This window comes from Pseudorca crassidens, chromosome 21, assembly GCF_039906515.1.
Source record: "Pseudorca crassidens isolate mPseCra1 chromosome 21, mPseCra1.hap1, whole genome shotgun sequence".
In the NCBI taxonomy this organism is placed as follows: domain Eukaryota; kingdom Metazoa; phylum Chordata; class Mammalia; order Artiodactyla; family Delphinidae; genus Pseudorca; species Pseudorca crassidens.
The window spans coordinates 24,965,592-24,990,458 of NC_090316.1; the positions used below are offsets into that span (position 1 = coordinate 24,965,592).

Sequence of the window (24,867 nt, forward strand, 5' to 3'; positions counted from 1 at the left end):
GACCAGTGCTTAGAGGTCTGTGAGCCTCTTTTCTTTTTCCCTCAGTTGCTTCCTTTTCCCAGGGGTCCTGGATGGACATGGTCCCAGCCTTGCTTCTCTGAAGCCTGCACTTGTCTCCAGGTGGATGATTTATATCAGACGCCAGCACATCCCGCCCTGGAGTTCATCCAGCAAATGCTCACCGAGCAGCTGCTCCCAGACCCTGGAGAGGATTGAAGGTGCACACGGCAGACTTTTATTTTTGATGCTTCCTGCTGACGTGCTTTCTGTCTGTCTGTCTTTTCCCCAGGGCAGCGATGGTGCCCGGAGATCCGTGCTCCTGGACAGTGACGAGCCCTTGGTGTATTTCTATGATGACGTCAGAACGCTATATGAAGGTTTCCAGAGGGGCGTACAGATCTCAAGTGAGCATTTGACTGAATCCGTGTGACTAATGCTTCATGTTTCTCCTTCAGAAAGAGGGGTCTTTCGTCAGAAAGCCATATTTGCTCCCAACTTTCTCCCACTCAGTCTGGCTCCCAGCTCCCTGTCTCCTCCCATAACTTCCGCAGAGTGAGTCTCACTGCACACGGGTCCCGCTGGGTGTGCCCCGCGGCCAAGGGGCTTCCGTGGTCACACGTCTTTTAGCTCAGAATAGGCTCTGGCGTTTCTTGCAGTAAAGAGACCTGTTTAATTGCGCCTGATCCAACATTTCTCAAACTTGCTTGACCAGGAGACCCGTATTTTGAGAAATAAACACTGACATCCAAGGAAGCGGGGTTCCGTCAGAGACACTTGTGGGGTGTCAGCTCGTGGGACTGCCCTTCATCCCTGAGGATGGCACGGAAGACCCCGGGTACCCAGAAGCTGCCCGGCCTTGCAGCCCCTCTCCCTCCTGCCCCATGTAAGAAACAAAATAGAAATAAAGAAACAAACAAAGACTCAGACCAAAACCCAGGGAGAAAACATTTCCAATCTGAATTCATTGTTTCACATCTGAGGACCACAGTAGAATCTACCTGATACTTTGTGGAATGAAAGATACAAACGAGAATCCAGGAATATTTATGTGTGTTAAAACGAGAATCTAGGAATATTTATGCATGTTAAGTCCATCCTTTTTTTTTTAAATTTTTTTCTCCTTTCAGATAATGGCCCATGTTTAGGTTCTAGGAAACCAGACCAACCCTATGAATGGCTTTCATACAAACAGGTGAGTTTGCTGGCTGTGTGGCCGCCTCACGCGAGCCACAGTGCTGGAACGTGGCAGTTCTTGGAGCCGTTGAACGTCGGGCAGGAAGGAGTAATGAGCTGTAGGTCCGGTGGGCAGAGGGATTTCTCAGTGTTTATTCTGCCCTACCAGAGCCAAATAGTAGTTTTCAGATCCCTCGTTTTCACAAGTGGTGTAAAAACAGTTCATGTGTGTTGGAAATTTCACATTGCACGATGGTCTTCAGGCCTCACAGAATCTTCACGTGCTTCTGGGTTACATCATCTTCTTGTCATGTTACTGTTTTGTTCAGGTCTCAGCCTGTCAATAACCAGTATTGTGGCTGGACCAGCCCTCGTGGTTCATATTATGATTGCAAGACGCCTTTCAGCAATAACCATGAGGAAACTTGGAAAAAATAAAGCTTTCTTACTACAGGACATGGAAATGACGCAACACACCTGGGCCACACAAGCGAGGCCTCGGGTAGGGGGAGAGAGAGCGTAGAGCACCTGGGGTTCTGCTTTATTGGGGTCAAAGATGGGGGCCTAGGGTTTCGAGGGCTCACTCTTATTAATGAATTTGAAACAGAAGAGCAGGAACTTAAAGCACAGGAAGAGAGAAAACAAGTGGCTCAGACTGTCAGTTATCAACATCAACGGAGATCTGTAAAACAAAGGAGCCTCATGCGGGGAGGGGGCCTGGCTCCTTATCTAGCCTATGGCTGGTGATGCGTCAGCCTTGGCTTGGAAGTGGATGGTCAGCGATCAAAGCTTAAGGCAGGCACTTGCATTACAAAACAAGAGAAAGCCCAGCCTTGGGGTTTACACTACAGTTACCTACAGTGATCTGTTCCTCTATTGCTTCTGATATATTGGCTGGAGGAGAGAAAACAGGTCCATTGCAGGTGGGATGTTTGAAGGCAGATTGGAAATCACTGGGGTTTCAGAAGTACATTTGTAGATTTCAGACAGAGGCTGGTGAAGAGTAAAAAAATAGACTTAAGCTAACTTTGAATTTGTATATTTTTACTTTTTTTTTTGCGGTACTTGGGCCTCTCACTGTTGTGGCCTCTCCCATTGCGGAGCACAGGCTCTGGACACGCAGGCTCAGCGGCCATGGCTCACGGGCCCAGCCGCTCCGCGGCATGTGGGATCTTCCCAGACCGGGGCATGAACCCGTGTCCCCTGCATCGGCAGGCAGACTCTCAACCACTGCGCCACCAGGGAAGCCCTGGATTTGTATATTTAAATCACTTTTTCCCCCTAGCCCAGTGATTCTTAGCTTTTGGGGCTAGGAACCCCTGTAAGGTTTTTTGAAGAAAGGTCTGGACCCTCGTTCTAGAGATACAAGTACATGCATAGAATCCCAATAAGCTCTGAAAACCATCTAGGTACTCGCGGGTTCCCAGCCCTTACACACAAGCAGGAGTTGTGAAACAGTGCATGGGGTATGGAAGTAATAAGCATGTTAATGTCATTCTTGCTGTCGCCTGGCCAGTGTTGCTTTCACCGCCATTGCTGCGTACGGGGGGGCACTGTGTGCCAGAACCCACAGGCTTCTGGGGCAGGAATAGGTGTGGTTCTGTTTTCTGCGGGTGTGAGTGTGGATTTAAAGTGCTCTTGAGAATTTACCAACTGAGAATAAAGAAAAGAATTCCAAATTAAGATTCAAAAAAAAATTTTTTAGTTCATTTGGGGTAAGAATGAGGAGAGGATGAGGGATGGGGGCAGGGATATAGCCCTGCCTAATTTTTATGAATCTACCTATTTTTACATAGTTGTAATTAATAGTATGCGTTTTTGTATTCATTTATCTTACTTAAAATTGTTACAAATACTCTGTTTGATATGGTTTTCATAACTGTAGTATTTACTAGCTGTAGAACATTTTCTTAGAGATTTACCATCATTTACTTAACCATCCAGCCATTGGTCTTTTTTCCCCTAGACTTTTGTGACTTTAGATAATTTTGAAATACATATCTTTGTACCTAAAGTTTTTTCAAACCTCTGGTTAGGATTGGGTTATTTCCAAAGAATAAATTCTCAAGAATACAATTGTGGAGCGTAATGATAAGAGCTTGTTCTTATTTTTTTTTAAAAGATCTCCCCCAAACTTGTTGTTTGTGTGTTTATATCAAAGGACAAGTTTTGGCTGCTTGGTTGCTCTTTATAAACACAGACACAAAGTTCTGTGTCCCTGGATTGCTTTTATAATTTTATAAAACTGAAGTATAAAAGTATAGAAACGAAACTAAAATATAGAAACTCTGACATGTATCATCTGTGACCTGCAGCTGTTGGGGTGAAGTTCATTTGCTTTGCAGAAGGAACTGTATGATCAGTTTTCTTACAGTGAGTTCTGGTGATTCAAACCTTGAACTTTACAAAAATGTGTAACTAAAGGAATACCTGTTTGCCCCTGTTCTTCCCCGCAGGCAGTGCTGCTTCTTGGCTAAGGTATTAGGCTTGGCCATCACAGGAAGCTGTGTTCCTTGAGTTGGGCCTGATGCTCTTCCTCATTTTTTCTCCCCCGTTTTAGGTTGCAGAAATGTCAGAGTGTGTGGGCTCGGCGCTGCTCCACAAGGGCTTCAAGGCGGCCCCAGATCAGTTCATCGGCATCTTTTCTCAGAACAGACCTGAGGTATTAACCATTAGGCACTGACCGTACATGGTTTGGAGAGGTCTCAGATGGAAGAACCAGTTAGGGTTCACACCTGTCTCTGCTTCAGACCAGATTCTTTGGTCTGATTACCTCTAAGAACATGACTTTGTGTTATGCCTTAGAGAGTTACATGTATGAAAACCCAAACCAGGCCCTTCTTAGCCTTTAGGTAGGAAAAAAAAAAAATCACTTTTAAAGAAAATCATGGTTTTTGTTTTTTTAAAATCAGGTCCCCAAACAAAAACGAGTGAAGAAAGTCTTAGAACAAATAACTAACAAAGAAGTCTTCCCACTTTAAGGGCTTCCTCTGTGATTAGAAAAATGGCATTAATAAATGACAGAGAAACTTGGATACATTTTTGTCAGTAGCAAACTCTCATCCTTTCTCTCTAAAAGGTCTGGGCTCTCTCTGCCCAGATTATAAAGTTTAAAATCCCAGGGGCCATGGGGAAGGGGCCTCACTGGGAGCTGGCCTTAATTTGGGCAAGCAGACTGTTGTTTAGCCATCCAGGCCCATGCCTGGTGCTTCTGTAAACCACTGTATTAAATTACATTTAAATGAGAAGCCCTCTGGAGCTATTGCCTGTAGTGTGAGTAAACAAATAGTGGCATAGCTGGTGCAGAAAAATTCAAGCACTGGGCTTGAAGAAATTGAATTGATTCTTAGACCTACTTGGGTCCAAAAGACATGTTGGTTCAATCCCTGTGCTACTATTTTATAAATTAGAGTGGTTTCTCAGCGGGTTGTTTTTAATAAATTTATTTATTTATTATTTTTGGCTGCCTTGGGTCTTCGTTGCTGGGCACAGGCTTTCTCTAGTTGCGGCGAGCTGGGGCTACTCTTCGTGCAGTGCACGAGCTTCTCATTGCCGTGGCTTCTCTTGTTGGGGAGCACAGGCTCTAGGCGTGTGGGCTTCAGTAGTTGCAGCACATGGGCTCAGTAGTTGTGGCGTGCAGGCTCTAGAGCGCAGGCCCAGTAGTTGTGGTGCGCGAGCTTAGTTGCCCCGTGGCATGTGGGATCTTCCCGGACCAGGGCTTGAACCCATGTCCCGTGCGTTGGCAGGTGGATTCTTAACCACTGCGCTACCAGCAAAGTCCAAGGTGGAGTCTTGATGCCTACGAGGGTGGGGAGGCCAAGGGAATGTCAGGAACAATGGCACGCTTGCGTGGAGCAGCATGTCTGTGATGGGGGATGAAGCATTTCACTGTGGTGGAGGGTGGAGTGGCAGGATGAGAGAGAGAGACAGCTCCAGGCCAAGTGAATGTGAGTGGGTTGTGCTTGCGCGCCATGGCCGTTGTGCCCTTATCTGTGTCGTGTGTTCTGCGGACGATGGGCACCACTGAGGATTATAAGCGAAAGAGGGACTCTGCTGCATCTGCCTTGTAGGCGGGTCAGTTGCTGTGTGGCTGATGTGTTTAGAGGAAGATGACCAGTGACTGTGTCACTTCTTTCCTTCCTCACTTTCCTAGGGAACCTTCCAGGACAGTTTTCCCGGTAGACACTGTGTCCTTCTTCCCCTAGTCCCAGGCCCTACGGCACACTGTGGCCAGATTGCTGTCCCTTAGAGCCCCAGTTGCTGTTTGGCCGAGAAACCCCAGAGGCTGCACCTTGCCAGGGACATAGAGCCAGGCTCCCCCATGGCCTCAGGCCGGCTCCAGCCCTCGCTCCAGCCTAGCCAGTCCCCACAGCCCTGCTGGGCCGTCCCTGCCAGCCTGGTGGCTCACTGATGCCCCCTCTCGCTGCCTTTTTTTTTTAAAATATTTATTTGGCTGCGTTGGGTCTTAGTTGCGGCGCGTGGGATCTTCCTTGCGGCATGCAGGATCTTTCATTGCGGCACGCAGGCTTCTCTCTAGTTGTGGCACACGGGCTCAGTAGTTGTGGCACGTGGGCTTAGTTGCTCCGTGGCATGTGGGATCTTAGTTCCCTGACCAGAGATCGAACCTGCGACCGCTGCATTGGAAGGCAGATTCTTACCCACTGGACCACCCTCCCTGCTTTTTTTTAACATCTTTATTGGAGTATAATTGCTTTACAATGGTGTGTTAGTTTCTGCTTTATAACAAAGTGAATCAGTTATACATATACATATGTTCCCATATCTCTTCCCTCTTGGGTCTCCCTTTACCCTCCCTGCTTTGATCTCACAGTCCCGGCTCCCAGAGTCCCCTTACCTTTCTCTCCACCTGTCCAAATCGTGCTGCTCTTGCAAAGGGCAAGTTCGGTTACCTCCCCGACCAAGGAGGCCCACTGCAGGCTGTCTTGCCTCTGAGCCCGTCACTCTCATGCTGTTCATTCTCTTTTCACATATTTGCCTCAAATTTTCAGGCAAATTGTACTTTCCTTTTAAGAAGTGAGCAAGTGTTTTGCTCTCATTAGGAATCCCTTTGGTGCCTGGCACATAGTAGTAGATACACAGATGTTAGTTTTGCTACATCTGGTGTTTCCATGTTGAATCTCTATAGAGTATTGTTTTCCCTGGAGTGGTTCCACAATATCTTATTTTCTCACCCTGATCTTTACGTTTTCTTTAGTGGGTGATCATTGAACAGGGATGCTTTGCTTATTCGATGGTGATCGTTCCCCTCTATGACACCCTCGGGGCAGAAGCAATCACCTACATCATCAACAAAGGTATGTTTTCGGCCTTCAGGGGCACTTGGCATAGTTATTGGTTAGATACAGAGGCTACATTTGCTGATACATTATATGATAGGGATTTTTCCATTTAAATGTACATCTACCCTCCTATTCAAAAATGTAGTACTTAACCTGGTGTCAGATGTTATAGTCAAGCTTTTAGTATCCCAGAGCTGGTTCCTCACTGTGTCTCTTCACTTCCAGCTGAACTCTCTCTGGTTTTTGTGGACAAGCCAGGGAAGGCCATCCTCTTATTAGAAGGTGTAGAAAATAAATTAACACCATCCCTTAAAACTATCGTTCTCATGGACTCCTATGGCAGTAATCTGTCCGACCGAGGCAAGAAGTGCGGGGTGGAGCTCATCAGCTTGCAGGCGATGGAGGTGAGTCACCCTGCCCTGCCCACCTCGCTGCAGGGTTTCCCTGAGGTCATTTTGGCTCAAATGTGGTGTCCAGTGCGGCCACAAAGTCCCAACTCTGGCTGGTCCTGTAAAAGATGGAGAGCAGAGATCTCTGTCTCATTACTGGAAAGAAGAATTCTACCCGCCTGCCCAGTGGTAATCCATCACATTTTACAGGAAGTGTTCTCGTCAGGCGAGCTGCAGTGCTCACATACTCACTCCAGAGCACTGACAAGCCATGCCAATAAATGCTGGAAATGGGAATTCAGATTCAGGCAGATTCAGGCAGAGATTTAAGTTTGTATGTCCTCTTTAGGCTTTAACACCTTTTACTTACTGATTTATCTCTTAAACGGAGCCAGACATAGAAATCTGCCTCGTTATTCCTTTCCCCAGGTTGCTTTTATAGGGTCCTGGTGAATGTCTAGCATAGAGGCTTGATTTGATTTATTCTTGTATTATATTTAAGATTCACATTAATCACAACTTTAAAGGTAACCATTCTAGGAAAATGAGTGTGGTCCATACCTTAATTGATTGTTTGACTTCGGATCCTACAAGAAGCTAGTCTCCCCAGTTTTTGGATTAAACTTCAATCCAAAACTGGGCAAGAGGAGGCCCTTGTTATTATGTGCACATCACGGGAAGTAATAGGTTCAGTAGAATAAGTCATTCTCTTTCTGAAAATATTATAAATATTTTCCTGGAACTGTTATAAAAATAGGGTTTTGAATTTTATTTACAGTTCTCCTTCTATCAAGAATTTGAGCTACGAGGAAGGATCTATAAAACTTTTCCTGGGGAACTTAGTTGTCACAGAGAATCTGTCATTTGTTCTGTCAGAGCTTCTGCCTCTCTCTCTCACACACACACACACACACACACACACACACGATAGCATACAACAGGAGTCCATAAGAGCTAATGGATGTGCTGAATTGTTAAATTGGGTTTTTAACTAGATTTTCACCTAGCATTTCCCTATTTTTGTATTTTTTACTTGTAACCCCATTTCATAATTATATCTTTTCCCCCATTTTTCCTCTTCCTGCTGCCCCCACCACACACAGACACATACACAAGCTTCTTTTTGTCTTTTTTGACTGCTCTGTATGATAAAGAAGTAATCTTAAGATTAAAATTTAGATAAGTAAGTGACCAAAGATTATAATGTAAAGTTTATATTAAAATATTTGTAAAAGACATTGTTTTACACTTACCTGTATAATATGATCCATATTGGGTTTTTAAAATTTTTATAAGCAAAATATTAAATTTTTAAGCAATGAATTTAAAACTAACTTTTTGGTTGATCATGTGATCTAATTTTTATTAATGTCTATTTTTATAGCATCAAAAATAGAAACATTGGTATTTTTGCATTTTTTCCAATATTTTGTTATGAAAATTTTCAAATATGCAAATAAGTTGAAAGAATTGAGCAGTAGACCACTATATCCCACCAAGAGTCTACAATTAACATTTTAATATATCTGCTTTATCACAGATTAATCATTCTATCTCTTTATTCACTTCACTGATTTGTCTTTTTTTTTTTTTTTTTTTTTGCGGTACGCGGGCCTCTCACTGTTGTGGCCTCTCCCGTTGCGGAGCACAGGCTCCGGACGCGTAGGCTCAGCGGCCATGGCTCACAGGCCCAGCCGCTCCGCGGCATGTGGGATCTTCCCGGACCGGGGCACGAACCCGTGTCCCCTGCATCGTCAGGCAGACTCTCAACCACTGCGCCACCAGGGAAGCCCTGATTTGTCTTTTTTTATTCATTTTCAGTAGGGTACAAATTTTATCACCCCCAAATACTTCATTAAGTAGAATTCAGTTTTCCTTCTGTTTATGGTTCTTTTTTATTTTGGCATTTGGAACCTAAAGATGACAACTTTAATTTTTATAATAGCTGTATTTTTTCCTAAATAATGACATAAGTCAGGCTTCAGGCTATGAAACTCTCTTGGAAAATAATGGACTAATTTGGATAATTTTTTTCTAATAAATTAAAAGTCTAATTGCATATAACTTGCTTTATTTTACTTAACATCAATTTTTGAAGAATTAGAGATCTTAAGAAGTTAATGTAAGAATTTTAAAAAGATGAGTGGAAATTTGGATCTGATAAAGATTATTTTAGAAAAAAGATTGGTGGAATTATCATTACTTTAACTCTTAGTTGACTTCTATTTGGATGTCAATGTTCCTATTTTTAATTAGTGGTCTGTTATATATATAATTTAAAGTGTGATTAGGATTAAAAACTGTTTAAAACTGTATGCTGGGTAGAAACTCACTGAGCCCTGAGCCCACCCATCTAATTTCCATTTATTTCTAGGCATGCTCATTCCACATGCTCACTCAAGCTGTTCGATTTTCATAGGAAAAGAATATTAATAGTTCATTAAAAAAATTAATAGATATTAAAATGGTCATGGAGACACCTTCATGAAGTAACACCATCAGAATTAGCCCTTGGTAGTAACTGGGAGTCCGCCTTTGGGAAATGCCGTACCTCAGAAATGAATCTGTCGTTCTTAACCTTCATAGCCATTCGCGAGTGGTCTTAAAGCTTCTGTCGTGGCCTGTTTTATAATTGGAGATGCCCCAATCCTTCCTCTGATCCATGTGGGGAGTACAGATAGTTGAGCCTCTCCAGAATGGCCACCAGTTAAGTCTGGCAGAGACTGATTTTCTCTCTCCAGATTGAAGATGTCAGTTCTGCAGAATGGGGTGATCACATATCTGTGCTGAGCTCTGGTTTTGGAAGGATACAGAGCAGCTGTGGTTCTCTGATTACGGTGCAGAGCCGGGCTTTGTTAAAGGCTGTGATAGGGGAGTGGAAACCAGAAGAACGTGTAAAAGACTTGGATTCCTGTCTTCTGAATAAATCCTGTTTCAAAGGCCAGTCCTAATACCATCGATATAGTTTTATATAAGAGAGAAAACAACCAGAAAATGGCTTCTTAGAACGATGGGTAAGTATTTGGGTTCAGGTTAATGAAAATTGCTGTAGTTTATTTAATTTGAAATCTGTGCTGTCTTTGAGTCAGCTGGGAGTGAATCCCACAGAAAAGTCAGCTTGAACTGACTTGATGTGACTTTTGTTCTTTACATTTAGAAAATGTTTCCATTTAAGATTTTTTTTTTCTCTTCTCTTTAAGGACCTGGGAAGAGCCAACAGACGGAAGCCCAAGGTGAGTGCACCATGTGCGACCCTGCCCCAGCCTCTGTGTAGCTTCCGTGTCTAATCAGCTCAGAGTCTAGTAGAAATCTTGAGTGATTATTTTATGACTTAAAGTTTTCTATTCTATTCTGATTTATACTGGCTTTTTTTTTTTTTAATATGCTGCAGCCTCCAGCACCTGAAGATGTTGCAATAATTTGCTTCACAAGTGGCACTACAGGTCAGTTTTGAAAAGGAACTGTTTCTGAGTGGTATCTGGAAGTGTATATTCCCTGCCTCTTCTTGTGGATGACTTATTCGAGCTATAGATGGACTAGAACTAGAAGAGACAGAAGTGTTCAAGCCTGTCTTACGGTAGCTCTATAAGACGTTCCCAGAATCTGAGCACGTCCTCAAACATTTATGAAAGGTCACAGTAGGTAGGATCACCCATCTTCCTGGGACAAAGTGTATCCATGGTTTCCAGAAATAAAATTGCTGGATTTTCTTCTCTTACTGCTACACACACCCTCTAAAACTTGCCCATATTAGTAAAGATGGTTTAAGATAATAAGTTTCATTTTAAAGGATTGCAGATGGCTCAGGAATTTAATGTGACTAACTTTTGGCTTTCATGGGTGTACCTCACACTACAGGCATCAGAGGCGCTAATGATATGGGGTTTCTGGGCTTCTGTCATGTCCATCATTCTTGGATGGAGTTTCTGTCCTCTAACTTTGTTCTGTTCATATGTGTTCACAGGCAACCCCAAAGGAGCACTGATCACCCATCGAAATGTAGTGAGCGATTGTTCAGCATTTATTAAAATGACAGAGGTAAACTTTGGGGATATTGTCATCTTTCTTCATCTCCATTGGTTGGCATCAGGCCTCAAGGATGAAGGTGGTAAAAGCCCCCCTATCATGTTAGGCATGGGCTGTATTTGAAACACTGTCTGAAATACAGATAAGGTCTGAGCTTTCGTACATTCACCTTCTCCCAAATAGTTTTCACTGTGGACCTAATCCCCAACTCCTGCTGTGACCGTTAGGATGAATTGACAGATAGAATTTATTCCATCTTTTATATGGTAAAACTTTATTTGGATACTGCTCTATAAATGTTTGCAGGAAAGGACAGAGAAGAACTGACTCTCTTGTTTTTATCTCCTATTTTAGTATGGAAAAGAATTAATTTCTTTAAGTTGACAAAGAAATGTTAAATGCTGCTGAAGGCTTTTTGGATTATTATCGTTTTTATTATTTATTATGCTTGATTGGATTTGACTTCCACTTTATAAGAAGGATTAAAGCCTCAAACTTTAGTTACTTCCTATAATCTTAAAGTTTGCTTTGTAAGTATCTTAGTCTGCCTGGGCTGCCGCAACAAAATAACGCAGACTGGATGGCTTAAACAACAGACATGTATTCTCTCACAGTTTTGGAGGGTAGAAGTCCATGATCGAGGTGCCAGCAGGTTTGGTTCTGGTGAAGGCTCCCTTCTTGGCTTGTAGACCGCAGGCCCCTCACCACCCCTCCCCCGACCTCTCCTCTGTTTGCATATGGAGAACAAGAGAGAGGTTTCTAGTGTTTCTTCCTGTTCTTACAAGGACACCAGCCTTATTGGATCAGGGCCCCACCCTCATGACCTCATTTAACCTTAATGACCTTCCCTGTCTCCAAATACAGTCACTTTGGGGGCTAGGGCTTTAACATATGACTTTGAGGGGGATGGTCACAATTCAGTCTGTAACGCCAAAGGTCTATTTCAAACTTGCCGTTTAAAAAAGTACTTATTGAAAAATATAATGAATGCCTTTCCCTCATATCCTTTGCACACTTTTACATAATTTGCTTTTGCAAATTACATGTCTCTGGGAGGGCTCCATACGGTCTACTTTTCGTGGTAGGAGCCTGTGCTTAATGGTTTCGGGGAATGGGCACCTTTGGCGACTGCAGAAGCTCAATCTCACTTTCACTTATACTTACACTTTCTTAATCCTTTTCGTATATACTTTCTAAACAGAGTTCAACATTTAGTACCTTACCAAGTGAAATTTTAATTTCCTTATTGACCTTCAAAGAAAACTTAGAATTCATGAATCATTGAAGTAAATGTTTACAGTTAATGTTAATATTAAGATTAATAATTTGTAATTTATAATAATAAAATGGAAAATTCCTGGAAATTCTAATGCTTTTCTGCCTATCTGGTGTCTTTGCTTTCCAGGGTGCATTCGTTGCTTCCTCAGATGATACTTTGATCTCTTTCTTGCCTCTCGCCCACATGTTTGAGAAAGTTGTAGAGGTAGGCACTGAGTTTTATTTTGTTTGTGCATATGTGTTTGGTTGTATTCTGCTAAGTTGTTGTGTTTTACAGAAAGCACTTGTCTTGAATGCTAGTGACACAGACATTTCATTTTTACCATTGCACACATGCATGAGTGGTTCACGCAGATAAGTTTGAGTGTGCAGACTGTCCTCTACGTAGAGAGTTCTTTGCTCAGGCCCATTTTAGAAATTGAGCTAATTATTTAAGAGTATAATTTTTTTTCTGGGTCCAGATACTTGAACTTTAATACTCATTTTAAAATTGGAAGCTCAGACTTTTGAAGGACACGAATATGGACGTGAATTCAGAAAGATGAGCTGTGAATGTAGAATTTTTATGAATACCATCCCACAAAGGCTGGTGAGGCTTCAGTTCTGTAAGAAGTCTCTATTTTTTTTTTTTTTTTGGGCCACGCCATACGGCTTCTGGGATCTTAGTACCCCGACCAGTGATCGAACCCGTGCTCTCTGCAGTGGAAGGTACGGAGTCCTAACCACTGGACCGCCAGGGAAGTCTCTATTTTTGACTGCTTGTTCATAAGGCACAAGTTGATTCCAGATTCATTTTTTCAGCAATATTCCAAGTGCCTTTGGCAAAGCGGGATGACCTTTAGCTGACCTCTGCCTGAGCTCCTCATACACGAGTGTGTGACTAATTTAAAAACTGACCAAGAACCATCTTTTTTCCTTCTTGGACAGTTTTGGATTGTATGCTTATAGGAGAAGCAGTGAGCACTGCTCACTCATTTAATGAATGTTCACGGGGCACCAGCTGTGTTGCAGGTACTGGGCAGGTGTTAGAGAGAGCGGGGCAGCTGATAAAATCCCAGCCCTTTGACTAGCTGCTGCCCTGTAGGATTCACTTCCCCCAAAGGATCAAGGATCTTCCATCAGATACTTGTGTCTCCTGCACGCCTCAGGAGACCTTGTGAGTTTACAGAGTGATTGCAGACGTGTTGACAGTGGAACTAGTTTTCAAAGTGTGCCCAGGAGGCAGGCCACACTGAACAGAAACCTCCGAGCTTTAATTTTTAAACAATGAACCTTTCTAGTTGTTTCTGCTTTCAAGCCTGAGACCGTTTGTACTTCCGTTGCATCATCTCTTGAATCTCTCTTTCTTTTTAAAATTTAAAACAGGCAGACTCTTTGTCAAGTGCCTGTGGCTTGCCAGTGCAGCTTGCATCAGACAGGAAAAAATTCAGGCACTAGGTTACAGCTGAATGCAAACTGCTGCGGTACAGATGGCCTAGTGCCTCAGCCGCAGCGTATTCTGACTACTCAGAATTTTTTAGTTAGATTCAGATAGAAGAGATGAGACTTTAAAAAGCTAAGGCAAGTAGCTAAGTTTTTCTGATGAGAATAAGTTAGACCTAAAGTTTCTAGAAGGCTAAAAATACTTGGATTATCGCATACCATGTCATTCATTCAGCAGATATTTATTATTGAAGCTAAAATAGCAGAAGCTCTCTGATAATCACTGAAAACCACGTTCCCTGGTTTCTTACTAGTCCTTTTATCTCCAGGATAATCGAGAGCGATGCTACATGCCCGTGTTGTACAAGGACGCAAGCACGTTGTTTTAAAAGCTCCCTACATTTAGGAACTTTATGATTTCTGGAAGCTGGTCTGAAATGCTAACACTGGAGCCTTGTGTGTCTGTGTGTGTTGTGTGATGCCTGCTGCAATGATGACATGTTGGATGTTTCCATTTACCTCTCTAGTTTTTGATGCTGAGTCACGGAGCTAAAATAGGATTTTTCCAAGGAGACATCAGGCTGCTTATGGATGATCTCAAGACCCTTCAACCCACCGTCTTCCCTGTGGTCCCCAGACTGCTGAACCGGATGTTTGACCGAGTAAGTGCCAAGCGAAGAGAAGGGGCAGAGGTCCAGACCTTGAGTCCAAGACCATGTGTGACCATGGCCGCTGCCCTTACTCTCTCGAGGGACTGCAGTTTACCCCTCTGCTAATAAAGCTGAGTGCTTTTACCTCCCAGAGCTGTGAGTGACGGTTATAAGAGAAAGTGCCTGTGGACACACCTTGTCAACTGGAAGGCACAATACAGGTGTGAGGTGGAGCTTGTTTTATTTTCATGATAAACTCTTTGAGCCTCTGTTTTCTCATCTTTACAGTGGACTGTTACCTCCTCCATCTCATAAAGATGCTAATTACATCATATGAAAAGGCTTTATAAATTGTAAAGCCCCACTGCATGAAAAATATTACTTACTTAGCCACCCTGAGAGACGTGACTAAACCAAGCCAGGGACCGAGAGGAGATGGTGAGCCTTTAGAGCACGGACCCCACAGCTGGGGCAGGACCCGTGTGGTGTGAGCAGTCTCCAGAATGAATTTGGACTGGGCAATTCTAATACTCTTTATTTTGAGACATGGCTTTCATCATCTATGAGAACCTTCTCATTTTTTTAAAAAATTTATTTATTTTTGGCTGCGTTGGATCTTCGTTGCTGCCCACGGGCTTTCTGTAGTTGCGATGAGCGGGGGCTACTCTTTGCTGTGGTGCGCGGGCTTCTCATTGCAGTGGCTTCTCTTGTTGTGGAGCACGGCCTCTAGGCACGCGGGCTTCAGTAGCTGTGGCGTGCAGCCTCAGTAGTTGTGGCACATGGGTTCAGTAGTTGTGGCACGCGAGCTCTAGAGCGCAGACTCAGTAGTTGTCGCGCATGGGCTTAGTTGCTCTGCGGCATGTGGAATCTTCCGGACCAGGGATCGAACCTGTGTCCCCTGCCTTGGCAGGCAGATTCTTAACCACTGCGCCACCAGGGAAGTGCCAACCTTCTCATTTTCTTAATAGTTCTTTTTTAAAAACTGTAAAACAGCTTTATTGAGATATAATTCACATTACATGCAATTCACCCATTAAGTGTACAATTCAAAGGTTTTTAGTACATTCACAGAGTTCTGCAACCATCATTACAGTCCATTTTAGAACATTTTTATCACCTCAAAAAGGATGTGGTATCATCCTCCACCCTGCTACCTCCCTCCACCACCCAAAAAACTCATCTACTTTCTGAATCTATAGATTCCCCTATTCTGGATTTTCATGCGAATGGAATCACGCAATATTCTTTTGTTGCTGGCTTCTTTTGCTTAGTATGCTTTCAAGGTCCATCCATGTCATAGCATGCATCCATACTTCATTCCTTTTAATGGCCAAATAATATTCCACTGCATGGATACAACACGTTTTATTTATCCATCCATCCATTGATGGGCATTTGGGTTGTTTCTGCTTTTTGGCTATTATGAATAATGCTGCTGTGAACATTCACGGGCAAGAGGCTGTGTGGACATGTGTTTTCATTCTCTCAGGTATGTGCTAGGAGCGGAATTGCTAGTCGTACAGTAACTCTGTGTTTAACTGAGGAACCGCCGGTCTGTTTTCTAAAGCAGCTGCACCATTTTACATTGCCACCAGCAGTGTATGAGGGTTCCAATTTCTCTACATTTTTACCGACACTTGTTATTATCTGACTTCTTAGTATCTCGCCATCCTACTTATTGTGAAACCTTCTTGCTTCTTGACTTAGATTTTTGCTCAGGCAAACACCACGCTGAAGCGATGGCTGTTGGACTTTGCCTCCAGGAGGAAAGAAGCCGAGCTTCGCAGTGGCATCATTAGAAACAACAGCCTGTGGGATAAGTTGATCTTCCACAAAATACAGGTAGCACATTGACTCACAACGGTTATTTGTCATGTAAACGCCTTTGCGTTTCAAACTTTCTGTGAGGGCTCTTTTTTTTTTTTTTTCAATTGAAGTATAGTTGATGTACAATATTATATAAGTTACAGGTGTACAATATAGTAATTCACAATTTCTAAAGATTATACTCCATTTATAGTTATTATAAAATATTGGCTATATTCCCCATGTTGTGCAATATATCCTTGTAGCTTATTTTATACCTAATAGTTTGTACCTCTTAATCCCCTACCCCTATATTGTGTGAGGACTGTTTTTAAAAGAGAAGGTGAGAGGGAGAATTTCTGGCACATTTCTAAAAACTAAGGACAAAGCCATTAGCAAAACCTCAGTGTCCAAGATAAATCTGAACAGTGTTTAGCTATCCAGGGCAGAAAAGGAATCAGGTAGCATAGCCTTTCTGATTCTCCATTTTGTTTTACCGTTCTGGAACTCTTGAGGTATTTTTTTAGGCATGAGTGATAAAGAATACGGAATAATATTATGTCCCCCAGAAGGTGGTGGTTGCTATAAACCCATGACACTCTTGTTCTAATTCCTTAAAACACCTGCAGGTATAGAGGTGTTGCTTTATTTTCCACACCTGTCGAGAGTGAATGGAGTGGTTTCGGGTGGAACCAAACTCCAGTCAGGTGTCCCCCTTGGGGTGCCTGTGCGTCGTCGGGCGCAGTGAGTTCTGTGCAGCCTGCAGACAAGGAGCTGGTGGGTTAGGGTATCGGGGTTCCAAGAAGGAATCTTTGAGAAGCCCGCCACCTTCCAGTCACTTGCCCCTCACCCTCTCCCCTCTCCCTGCCTTGCAAGTCGAGCCTGGGAGGAAAAGTACGGCTGATGATCACAGGAGCAGCGCCCGTGTCCGCCACCGTGCTGACCTTCCTGAGAGCCGCGCTGGGCTGCCAGGTGAGGCGCCTCCCTCCGCACCCACCCCTGGTCTCGGACCGAGTCCTGCCCAGGAGTCTGCTTTCCAAAAGGCACTCTTCTTCTCCTCCGTGTGCCGTATTGTTGTTTGGAAGATCATGTTATTCCTAGGTTGCTTGGAGAAAGGGGTATAGGCACACCTCGGAGATACAGCAGGTTCAGTTCCAGACCACTGCAGTAAAGCCAATGTTGCAACAAAGCCAATATCGCAGTAAAGCCAGTCACGTGAACTTTTTGGGTTCCTGGTGCAGATAAAAGTAATGTTTACACTAGTCTGTAGTCTGTTAAGTGTGCAGTAGTATTATGTCTAAAAAGCAATGTGTATATCTTAATTTAAAAATACTTTATTGCTAACCGTCATCTGACAACGCAGCGTTGCCACAAACCTTCAATTTGTAAGAAATGCAGTATCTGCAAAGCGAATAAAATGAAGTGTGCCTGTATATATCTTTTACCCCAGGCAGAATATGCATTTGTGTCTACCGCTGGGTGATTTTCTCTAGGGTGAGGCACAGAAGATGCCTTTAGATCAGGTGTGAGGGCATGGGGATTGGCAGTAAGTGATAAGGCGACCTGCAAGGCATGCAGAGACCCTTTCTTAAGGGGGAGGGGGAGCCAGCAGAGACTGGGTGATAAGTAGGCGAGCCGACGGAGCGAGTGAGTCCCTGGGCAGGTGGTGCACGGCGTGACCTGTGAATGGCATTGTCTCCTACGTGGGTGAATACGTTGGGTGCTGTAATAAAGCGTGTTGTAGTGTATGGGCTGAGGTTACCAAACGAGCTAGAGGAACTCAGTTACTGAGCACTTCCAGCAGAGGTGTGACTGTCCCCCTCTCTTCCTGTCCCACCTCTTGGTGACCCAGTTCTACGAAGGCTATGGACAGACCGAGTGCACTGCCGGGTGCTGCCTGACTGTGCCTGGGGACTGGACCGCAGGTATGATGGCAGGACTTTCCTTATTGGGATCTTACTTTTGGCATTGGAATGACTGGAATTGGGTTAATAAACCAACTTAAACAAGTGCTGTGTCTCTGATGATTAGGCCTTGGGGTCAACAATCTTGGAAACCAGGGGGCCCTGTGGCAGAGTGGGATGTGACTTTGAGGCTCTGACTGTCAACCTGGGTGGGTGGCAACAGAGACTTACGTAGATCCTGAAGGTCACATCTAGAGATGGTGTTCTTTATACCAGGTTCAGAATGTTTGGCCCAACAGAGCTTTCCAGGAATTGATTGGGGCCTAATTATTTGCTGGTAAATTTTAATTAAATTTCCAGAGACTCCAGACAGAAATAAACACAAGTCCTTTGTCCCCAAAGGAAAAAACAGGGGAGGACAAACTGTCCTGCCTGAGGTTCTGCCTCAGGAGTTTATGATGCATATTATATGTGCTTCATCCCAGCGCCCCTGTGAGAGAAGCCCTGTTACCTCTGCGAGGACATGACTGATTGTTGGCTAAAAAGCATGTCAGTAATGTATAAGAATTTACACAGCTTTATGTTTTGGAGCCAGGATTCCAACCCAGGTCTGACCACAAAACTCCTGTGCTTTCCCCTGTCCCACACCGGCAGTGTATTCTACGCTGTGATAAATAAATTCTGTGATTTGTTTGCTGTTTTACACGTATGAGCATCTAATGACATAGATCCTAGTATCAAGCACTTTCTAGTAGCATAATTCCGCTGCGATTGGCACTAACAGTCTGTGAACCTTTTTCATGGTGTTTGTTTAATATTTTTTTTTAATAAATTTATTTATTTATTTATTTTTGGCTGTGTTGGGTCTTCGTTGCTGCGTGTGGGCTTTCTCTAGTTGTGGCGAGCAGGGGCTACTCTTCGTTGCTGTGCGTGGGCTTCTCATTGCGGTGGCTTCTCTTGTTGTGGAGCACGGGCTCTAGGCACATGAGCTTCAGTAGTGGTGGCACATGGGCTCAGTAGTTGTGGCTCACATGCTCTAGAGCGCAGGCTCAGTAGTTGTGGCACACGGGCTTAGTTGCTCCGTGGCATGTGGAATCTTCCCGGACCAGGGATCGAACCCGTGTCCTCTGCATTGGCAGGTGAATTCTTAACCACTGCGCCACCAGGGAAGTCCCTGTTTGTTTAATTTTTAACTCCTGGTGCCTTACCGGCTAGAGAATTTGAATAGTGATTTCTTTAAGCTAAAATTATCAAAACATAGGAAGAATGACTTGTGATGCTCTTAAAACTTAATCTAATATCTGTTACTTTTGTTTTGGGAAAAGAACCCAGTCCTAGCACTGTCTGGCAAGAGAGTTAAGTGAGTTGTGAAAAGAATCCATGTCCTGTCTTCATAAACTTACATGTAAAACATGTTCGTTTATAATCAAGGGAATAAGGCCGTATTAGTCAGAACCATCTGACCCATCAAGGTCTGTTCTTATAGAGAACGGGGACGTGACCTCTGTATGAGGGAGAGCAGGGCCCTCAGATCATGGGAACCAGGTGAAAGTTTCAGGAAACCTGCTTCCAGGTGTTCAAAGAAACCCTGAAAATGAGCAGCCAGGTCATTTATACTTTGAAAAATAATTTGGAGCGTCAGGCTTGGGAAAGCTCCCTAGGAGACATTGGACTGTTTTTGTCTCTTTTCTAGGAATAATCTCTGTAATTTACCAGGGGGAGACAGGCTGTGATTGCCGAAACCAGAGGTTTATACCCTCTGTTCTCATCGTGAGTGGGGTTGTTTGTGATAAAAGTGATCTGTCCTAAGGATATCGGTAGTCACGGTAGGAGTGATCATCTTTTATTTGATATACAGGCCATGTTGGTGCCCCAATGCCTTGCAACATTATAAAGCTTGTCGATGTGGAAGAAATGAATTACATGGCTGCCAAGGGCGAGGGCGAGGTGAGTGAAATCCCGCAGTCACCCCCTCACTGCGGGCTCCTCCAGTAACCAGCCACCTCTCAGCACCACAGCACGTAAAGCCACTGAGCTTGGTGTTGCTGGTGACCCTGAGTCACACAGGCTTCTTTTTGACGGTACCTTTATGCCTAACTCGCAGGGCGGGTAGGGAGGTGGGGGGCTTTAATGCCTGCCTTCTGCCGCCAGCCACGATGGGGCCGAGGGCCCAGGAGGGTACAGAGGCTCCAGGGCCTGAAGTCCTGGGCCACGGCTTCCTGTCTGCTAATTGCCCTCCATGCACTACTGGCTAGAGGAAGGAAGGCCAAATTGCTTTGGGATTTCACCCCCTTTGGGATTTTCCAGAAGCTCTGATCCAGAGCCTAGGGTGAGCGTGAGCCCTGGAACTTGACTACAGCCAAGGCCATTATGGAAGGGAAGTGGGGGATTGGAGGTGCTGCCACGATGCCAGCGGGGCTCTGGTAGCTCTGGGAGACACACACACACACACACACACACACACACACACACACGAGTTTTCTCTGGAGAAGCCCCAGTCAGTGCTCTTAACAGATCATCTTTTTCCCCCTCCAGTTTTGTTGAGATATAATTGACATCTAGCACGGTGTGAGTTTAAGGTGTACAGCATCATGATTTGACTCGCATATATTGTGAAATGATCACCGCAGCAAGTTTAGTAAACATCCATCCTCTCATAAAGATACAAAAAAAAGAAGAAGTGTGGTTTTTTCCCTTGTGATGAGAACTCTTTAAGATCTGCTCTCTTAACAACTTTAAAATCTTCCATATGGCTGTGCTAACTATAGTTGCCATGCTGTACATGACACCCCTGGTCCTTATTTATCTTATAACTGGATGTTTGTACCTTTCATCCACCTTCTTCCAACTCCCACGCCTCCCTCCCGATCTTTTCCCCTCAGGTGTGTGTGAAAGGGGCTAATGTATTTCAAGGCTACTTAAAGGACCCAACAAACACAGCAGAAGCTCTGGATAAAGACGGCTGGTTGCACACAGGGGACATTGGAAAGTGGTTACCAGTAAGTGGTCCCCTCCCTTGTTCACAGACCCTTTTGTTCCACCGTAGGGAAGAAAAAGCCCCACGTCGCAGTGGCACCCTAACTTTCCCTCCCCTTTCTCCTCACCGAGTGGTGGAGCATAGACCCTTCCATCTTCTGCAGGAAACAGGCTTATACTTAGCATCCTCGTGTAGCATTTTCACTTTAACGGCAGCAAATATGTTTTGTTTTGATGCTTGACATCCTTTCCGGCTGCTGCTTCCGGCTTGAAATCCGGAGACACTGTGTCTGGCTTTTCACATTTCACTGCTGTGCCTTGATGTTGAGGCCTTAGTTAAGGCCTGGGGGCACTGCATAGGCTGCCAGGCATGTACGACAGGCGAAAATTTGTGAACACACATGTTTCTTAGCATTGTCATCTCAGTAAAAACAGGATAAGTACTTAGAGGATCAGGCCATCCCTTTGAACTTAGCCTCAGAACCGTTTATTGTAGAGAAATACAGAGTCCGTCTTGGGAGTGAGATGCTTGTGCAAAAAGCCGACCTGTAGGTTTCACCACTTTTGCTTGTTGTGGTGACACCACTGGTTTTTAAAGTTGTTACTGTGCTTAATTGCAAGCACTCAAATGGCTAGTGTAATTTTTATTATTCTGTATTGTTCTAGTCTTACAGGTGCTTTATTTATTTATTTACTTATTTATCACCTATGAGGAATGATTACATAGAAATTCCCCTTTATTTCTGCTGTTTTTGGACAGTTTGAAAAAAGGAGAAAAACATGATGACCATTGGTTTAGGGAACATTAGTTTAGAACTTTTTTTTTTTTAATTTTTTAATTTTATTTTTTTATAGAGCAGGTTCTTATTAGTCATCAATTGTATACACATCAGTGTATACATGTCAATCCCAATCTCCCAATGCATCACACCACCATCCCCCCACCATCACTTTCCCCCCTTGGTGTCCCTATGTTTGTTCTCTACATCTGTGTCTCAATTTCTGCCCTGCAAACCGGTTCATCTGTACCATTTTTCTAGGTTCCACATATATGCATTAATATACGATATTTGTTTTTCTCTTTCTGACTTACTTCACTCTGTATGACAGTCTCTAGGTCCATCCACATCTCAACAAATGACCCAATTTCGTTCCTTTTTATGGCTGAGTAATAGTCCATTGTATATATGTGCCACATCTTTATCCATTCATCTGTCGATGGGCATTTAGGTTGCTTCCATGACCTGGCTATTGTAAATAGTGCTGCAATGAAGATTGGGGTGCATGTGCCTTTTTGAATTATGGTTTTCTCAGGGTATATGCCCAGTAGTGGGATTGCTGGATCATATGGTAATTCTATTTTTAGTTTTTTAAGGAAGCTCCATACTGTTCTCCATAGTGGCTGTGTCAGTTTACATTCCCACCAACAGTGCAAGAGGCTTCCCTTTTCTCCACACCCTCTCCAGCATTTGTTGTTTGTAGATTTTCTGATGATGCCCATTCTAACTGGTGTGAGGTGATACCTCATTGTAGTTTTGATTTGCATTTCTGTAATAATTAGTGATGTTGAGCAGCTTTTCACGTGCTTCTTGGCCATCTGTATGTCTTCTTTGGAGAAATGTCTATTTAGGTCTTCTGCCCATTTTTGGATTGGGTTGTTTGTTTTTTTAACATTGAGCTGCATGAGCTATTTATATATTTTGGAGATTAATCCTTTGTCCGTTGATTCGTTTGCAAATATTTTCTCCCATTCTGAGGGTTGTCTTTTCGTCTTGTTTATGGTTTCCTTTGCTGTGCAAAAGCTTTTAAGTTTAATTAGGTCCCATTTGTTTATTTTTGTTTTTATTTCCATTACTCTAGGAGGTGGATCAAAAAAGATCTTGCTGAGGTTTATGTCAAAGAGTGTTCTTCCTATGTTTTCCTCTAAGAGTTTTATAGTGTCCAATCTTACATTTAGGTCTCTAATCCATTTTGAGTTTATTTTTGTGTATGGTGTTAGGGAGTGTTCTAATTTCATTCTTTTACAGGTAGCTGTCCAGTTTTCCTGGCACCACTTATTGAAGAGACTGTCTTTTCTCCATTGTATATCCATGCCTCCTTTGTCATAGATTAGTTGACCATAGGTGCATGGGTTTACCTCTGGGCTTTCTATCTTGTTCCATTGATCTGTGTTTCTGTTTTTGTGCCATTACCATATTGTCTTGATTACTGTAGCTTTGTAGTGTAGTCTGAAGTCAGGGAGTCTGATTCCTCCAGCTCCGTTTTTTTCCCTCAAGACTGCTTTGGCTATTCGGGGTCTTTTGTGTCTCCATACAAATTTTAAGATTTTTGTTTTAGTTCCGTAAAAAATGCCATTGGTAATTTGACAGGGATTGCATTGAATCTGTAGATTGCTTTGGGTAGTATAGTCATTTTCACAGTATTGATTCTTCCAGTCCCAGAACATGGTATATCTCTCCATCTGTTGGTACCATTTTTAATTTCTTTCATCAGTGTCTTATAGTTTTCTGCATACAGGTCTTTTGTCTCCCTAAGTAGGTTTATTCCTAGGTATTTTATTCTCTTTGTTGCAGTGGTAAATGGGAGTGTTTCCTTAATTTCTCTTCCAGATTTTTCATCATTAGTGTATAGGAATGCAAGAGATTTCTGTGCATTAATTTTGTATCCTGCAGCTTTACCAAACTCATTGATTGGCTCTAGTAGTTTTCTGGTGGCATCTTTAGGATTCTCTATGTATAGTATCATGTCATCTGCAAACAGTCACAGTTTTACTTCTCCTTTTCCAATTTGTATTCCTTTTATTTCTTTTTCTTCTCTGATTGCCGTGGCTAGGACTTCCAAAACCATGTTGAATAGTAGTGGTGAGAGTGGACATCCTTGCCTTGTTCCTGATCTTAGAGGAAATTATTTCAGTTTTTCACCATTGAGAATGATGTTGCTTTGGGTTTGTCATATATGGCCTTTATTATGTTGAGGTAGGTTCCCTCTATGCCCACTTCCTGGAGAGTTTTTATCATAAATGGGTGTTGAATTTTGTCAAAAGCTTTTTCTGTGTCAATTGAGATGATAATATGGTTTTTCTTCTTCATCTTGTTCATATGGTTTATCACATTGATTGATTTGCGTATATTGAAGAATCCTTGCATCCCTGGGATAAATCTCACTTGATCATGGTGTATGATCCTTTTAATGTGTTGTTGGATTCTGTTTGCTAGTATTTTGTTGACGATTTTTGCATCTATATTCATCAGTGATATTGGTCTGTAATTTTCTTTTTTTGTACTATCTTTGTCTGGTTTTGGTATCAGGGTGATGGTGGCCCCATAGAATGAGTTTGGGAGTGTTCCTTCCTCTGCAATTTTTTGGAAGAGTTTGAGAAGGATGGGTGTTAGCTCTTCTCTAAATGTTTGGTAGAATTCACCTGTGAAGCCATCTGGTCCTGGACTTTTGTTTGGAAAATTTTTAATCACAGTTTCAATTTCATTACTTGTGATTGGACTGTTCATATTTTCTTTTTCTTCCTGGTTCAGTCTTAGAAGCTTATACCTTTCTAAGAATTTGTCCGTTTTCTTCCAGGTTGTCTATTTTATTGGCATAGAGTTGCTTGTAGTAGTCTCTTAGGATGCTTTGTATTTCTGTGGTGTCTGTTGTAACTTCTCCTTTTTCATTTCTAATTTTATTTATTTGAGTCCTCTCCCTCTTTTTCCTGATGAGTCTGGCTAATGGTTTATCAATTCTGTTTATCTTCTCAAAGAACCAGCTTTTAGTTTTATTGATCTTTGCTATTGTTTTCTTTGTTTCTATTTCATTTATTTCTGCTCTGATCTTTATGATTTCTGCTAACTTTGGGTTTTGTTCGTTCTTCTTTCTCTGGTTCCTTTAGGTGTAAGGTTAGATTGTTTATTTGAGATTTTTCTTGTTTCTTGAGGTAGGCTAGTATAGC

At 43.0% G+C, this 24,867-nt stretch overlaps 1 protein-coding gene across 4 annotated transcripts in view; it reads left to right on the forward strand.

The window, feature by feature from the left end:
• ACSL1 (acyl-CoA synthetase long chain family member 1) overlaps nt 1-24,867 on the forward strand; it is a 72,222-nt gene that overhangs the window by 40,393 nt on the left and 6,962 nt on the right. For all 4 annotated transcript variants that reach the window (XM_067721656.1, XM_067721658.1, XM_067721654.1 and 1 more), the window contains 15 exons: nt 290-404; nt 1,128-1,192; nt 3,734-3,835; nt 6,389-6,488; nt 6,699-6,877; nt 10,063-10,095; nt 10,254-10,305; nt 10,827-10,900; nt 12,294-12,371; nt 14,116-14,250; nt 15,946-16,080; nt 16,921-17,016; nt 17,897-17,969; nt 19,807-19,895; nt 20,831-20,947. In XM_067721656.1, the coding sequence (XP_067577757.1) occupies nt 290-404; nt 1,128-1,192; nt 3,734-3,835; nt 6,389-6,488; nt 6,699-6,877; nt 10,063-10,095; nt 10,254-10,305; nt 10,827-10,900; nt 12,294-12,371; nt 14,116-14,250; nt 15,946-16,080; nt 16,921-17,016; nt 17,897-17,969; nt 19,807-19,895; nt 20,831-20,947 (1,443 nt within the window). The remainder of the gene's footprint in view (nt 1-289; nt 405-1,127; nt 1,193-3,733; nt 3,836-6,388; nt 6,489-6,698; nt 6,878-10,062; nt 10,096-10,253; nt 10,306-10,826; nt 10,901-12,293; nt 12,372-14,115; nt 14,251-15,945; nt 16,081-16,920; nt 17,017-17,896; nt 17,970-19,806; nt 19,896-20,830; nt 20,948-24,867) is intronic.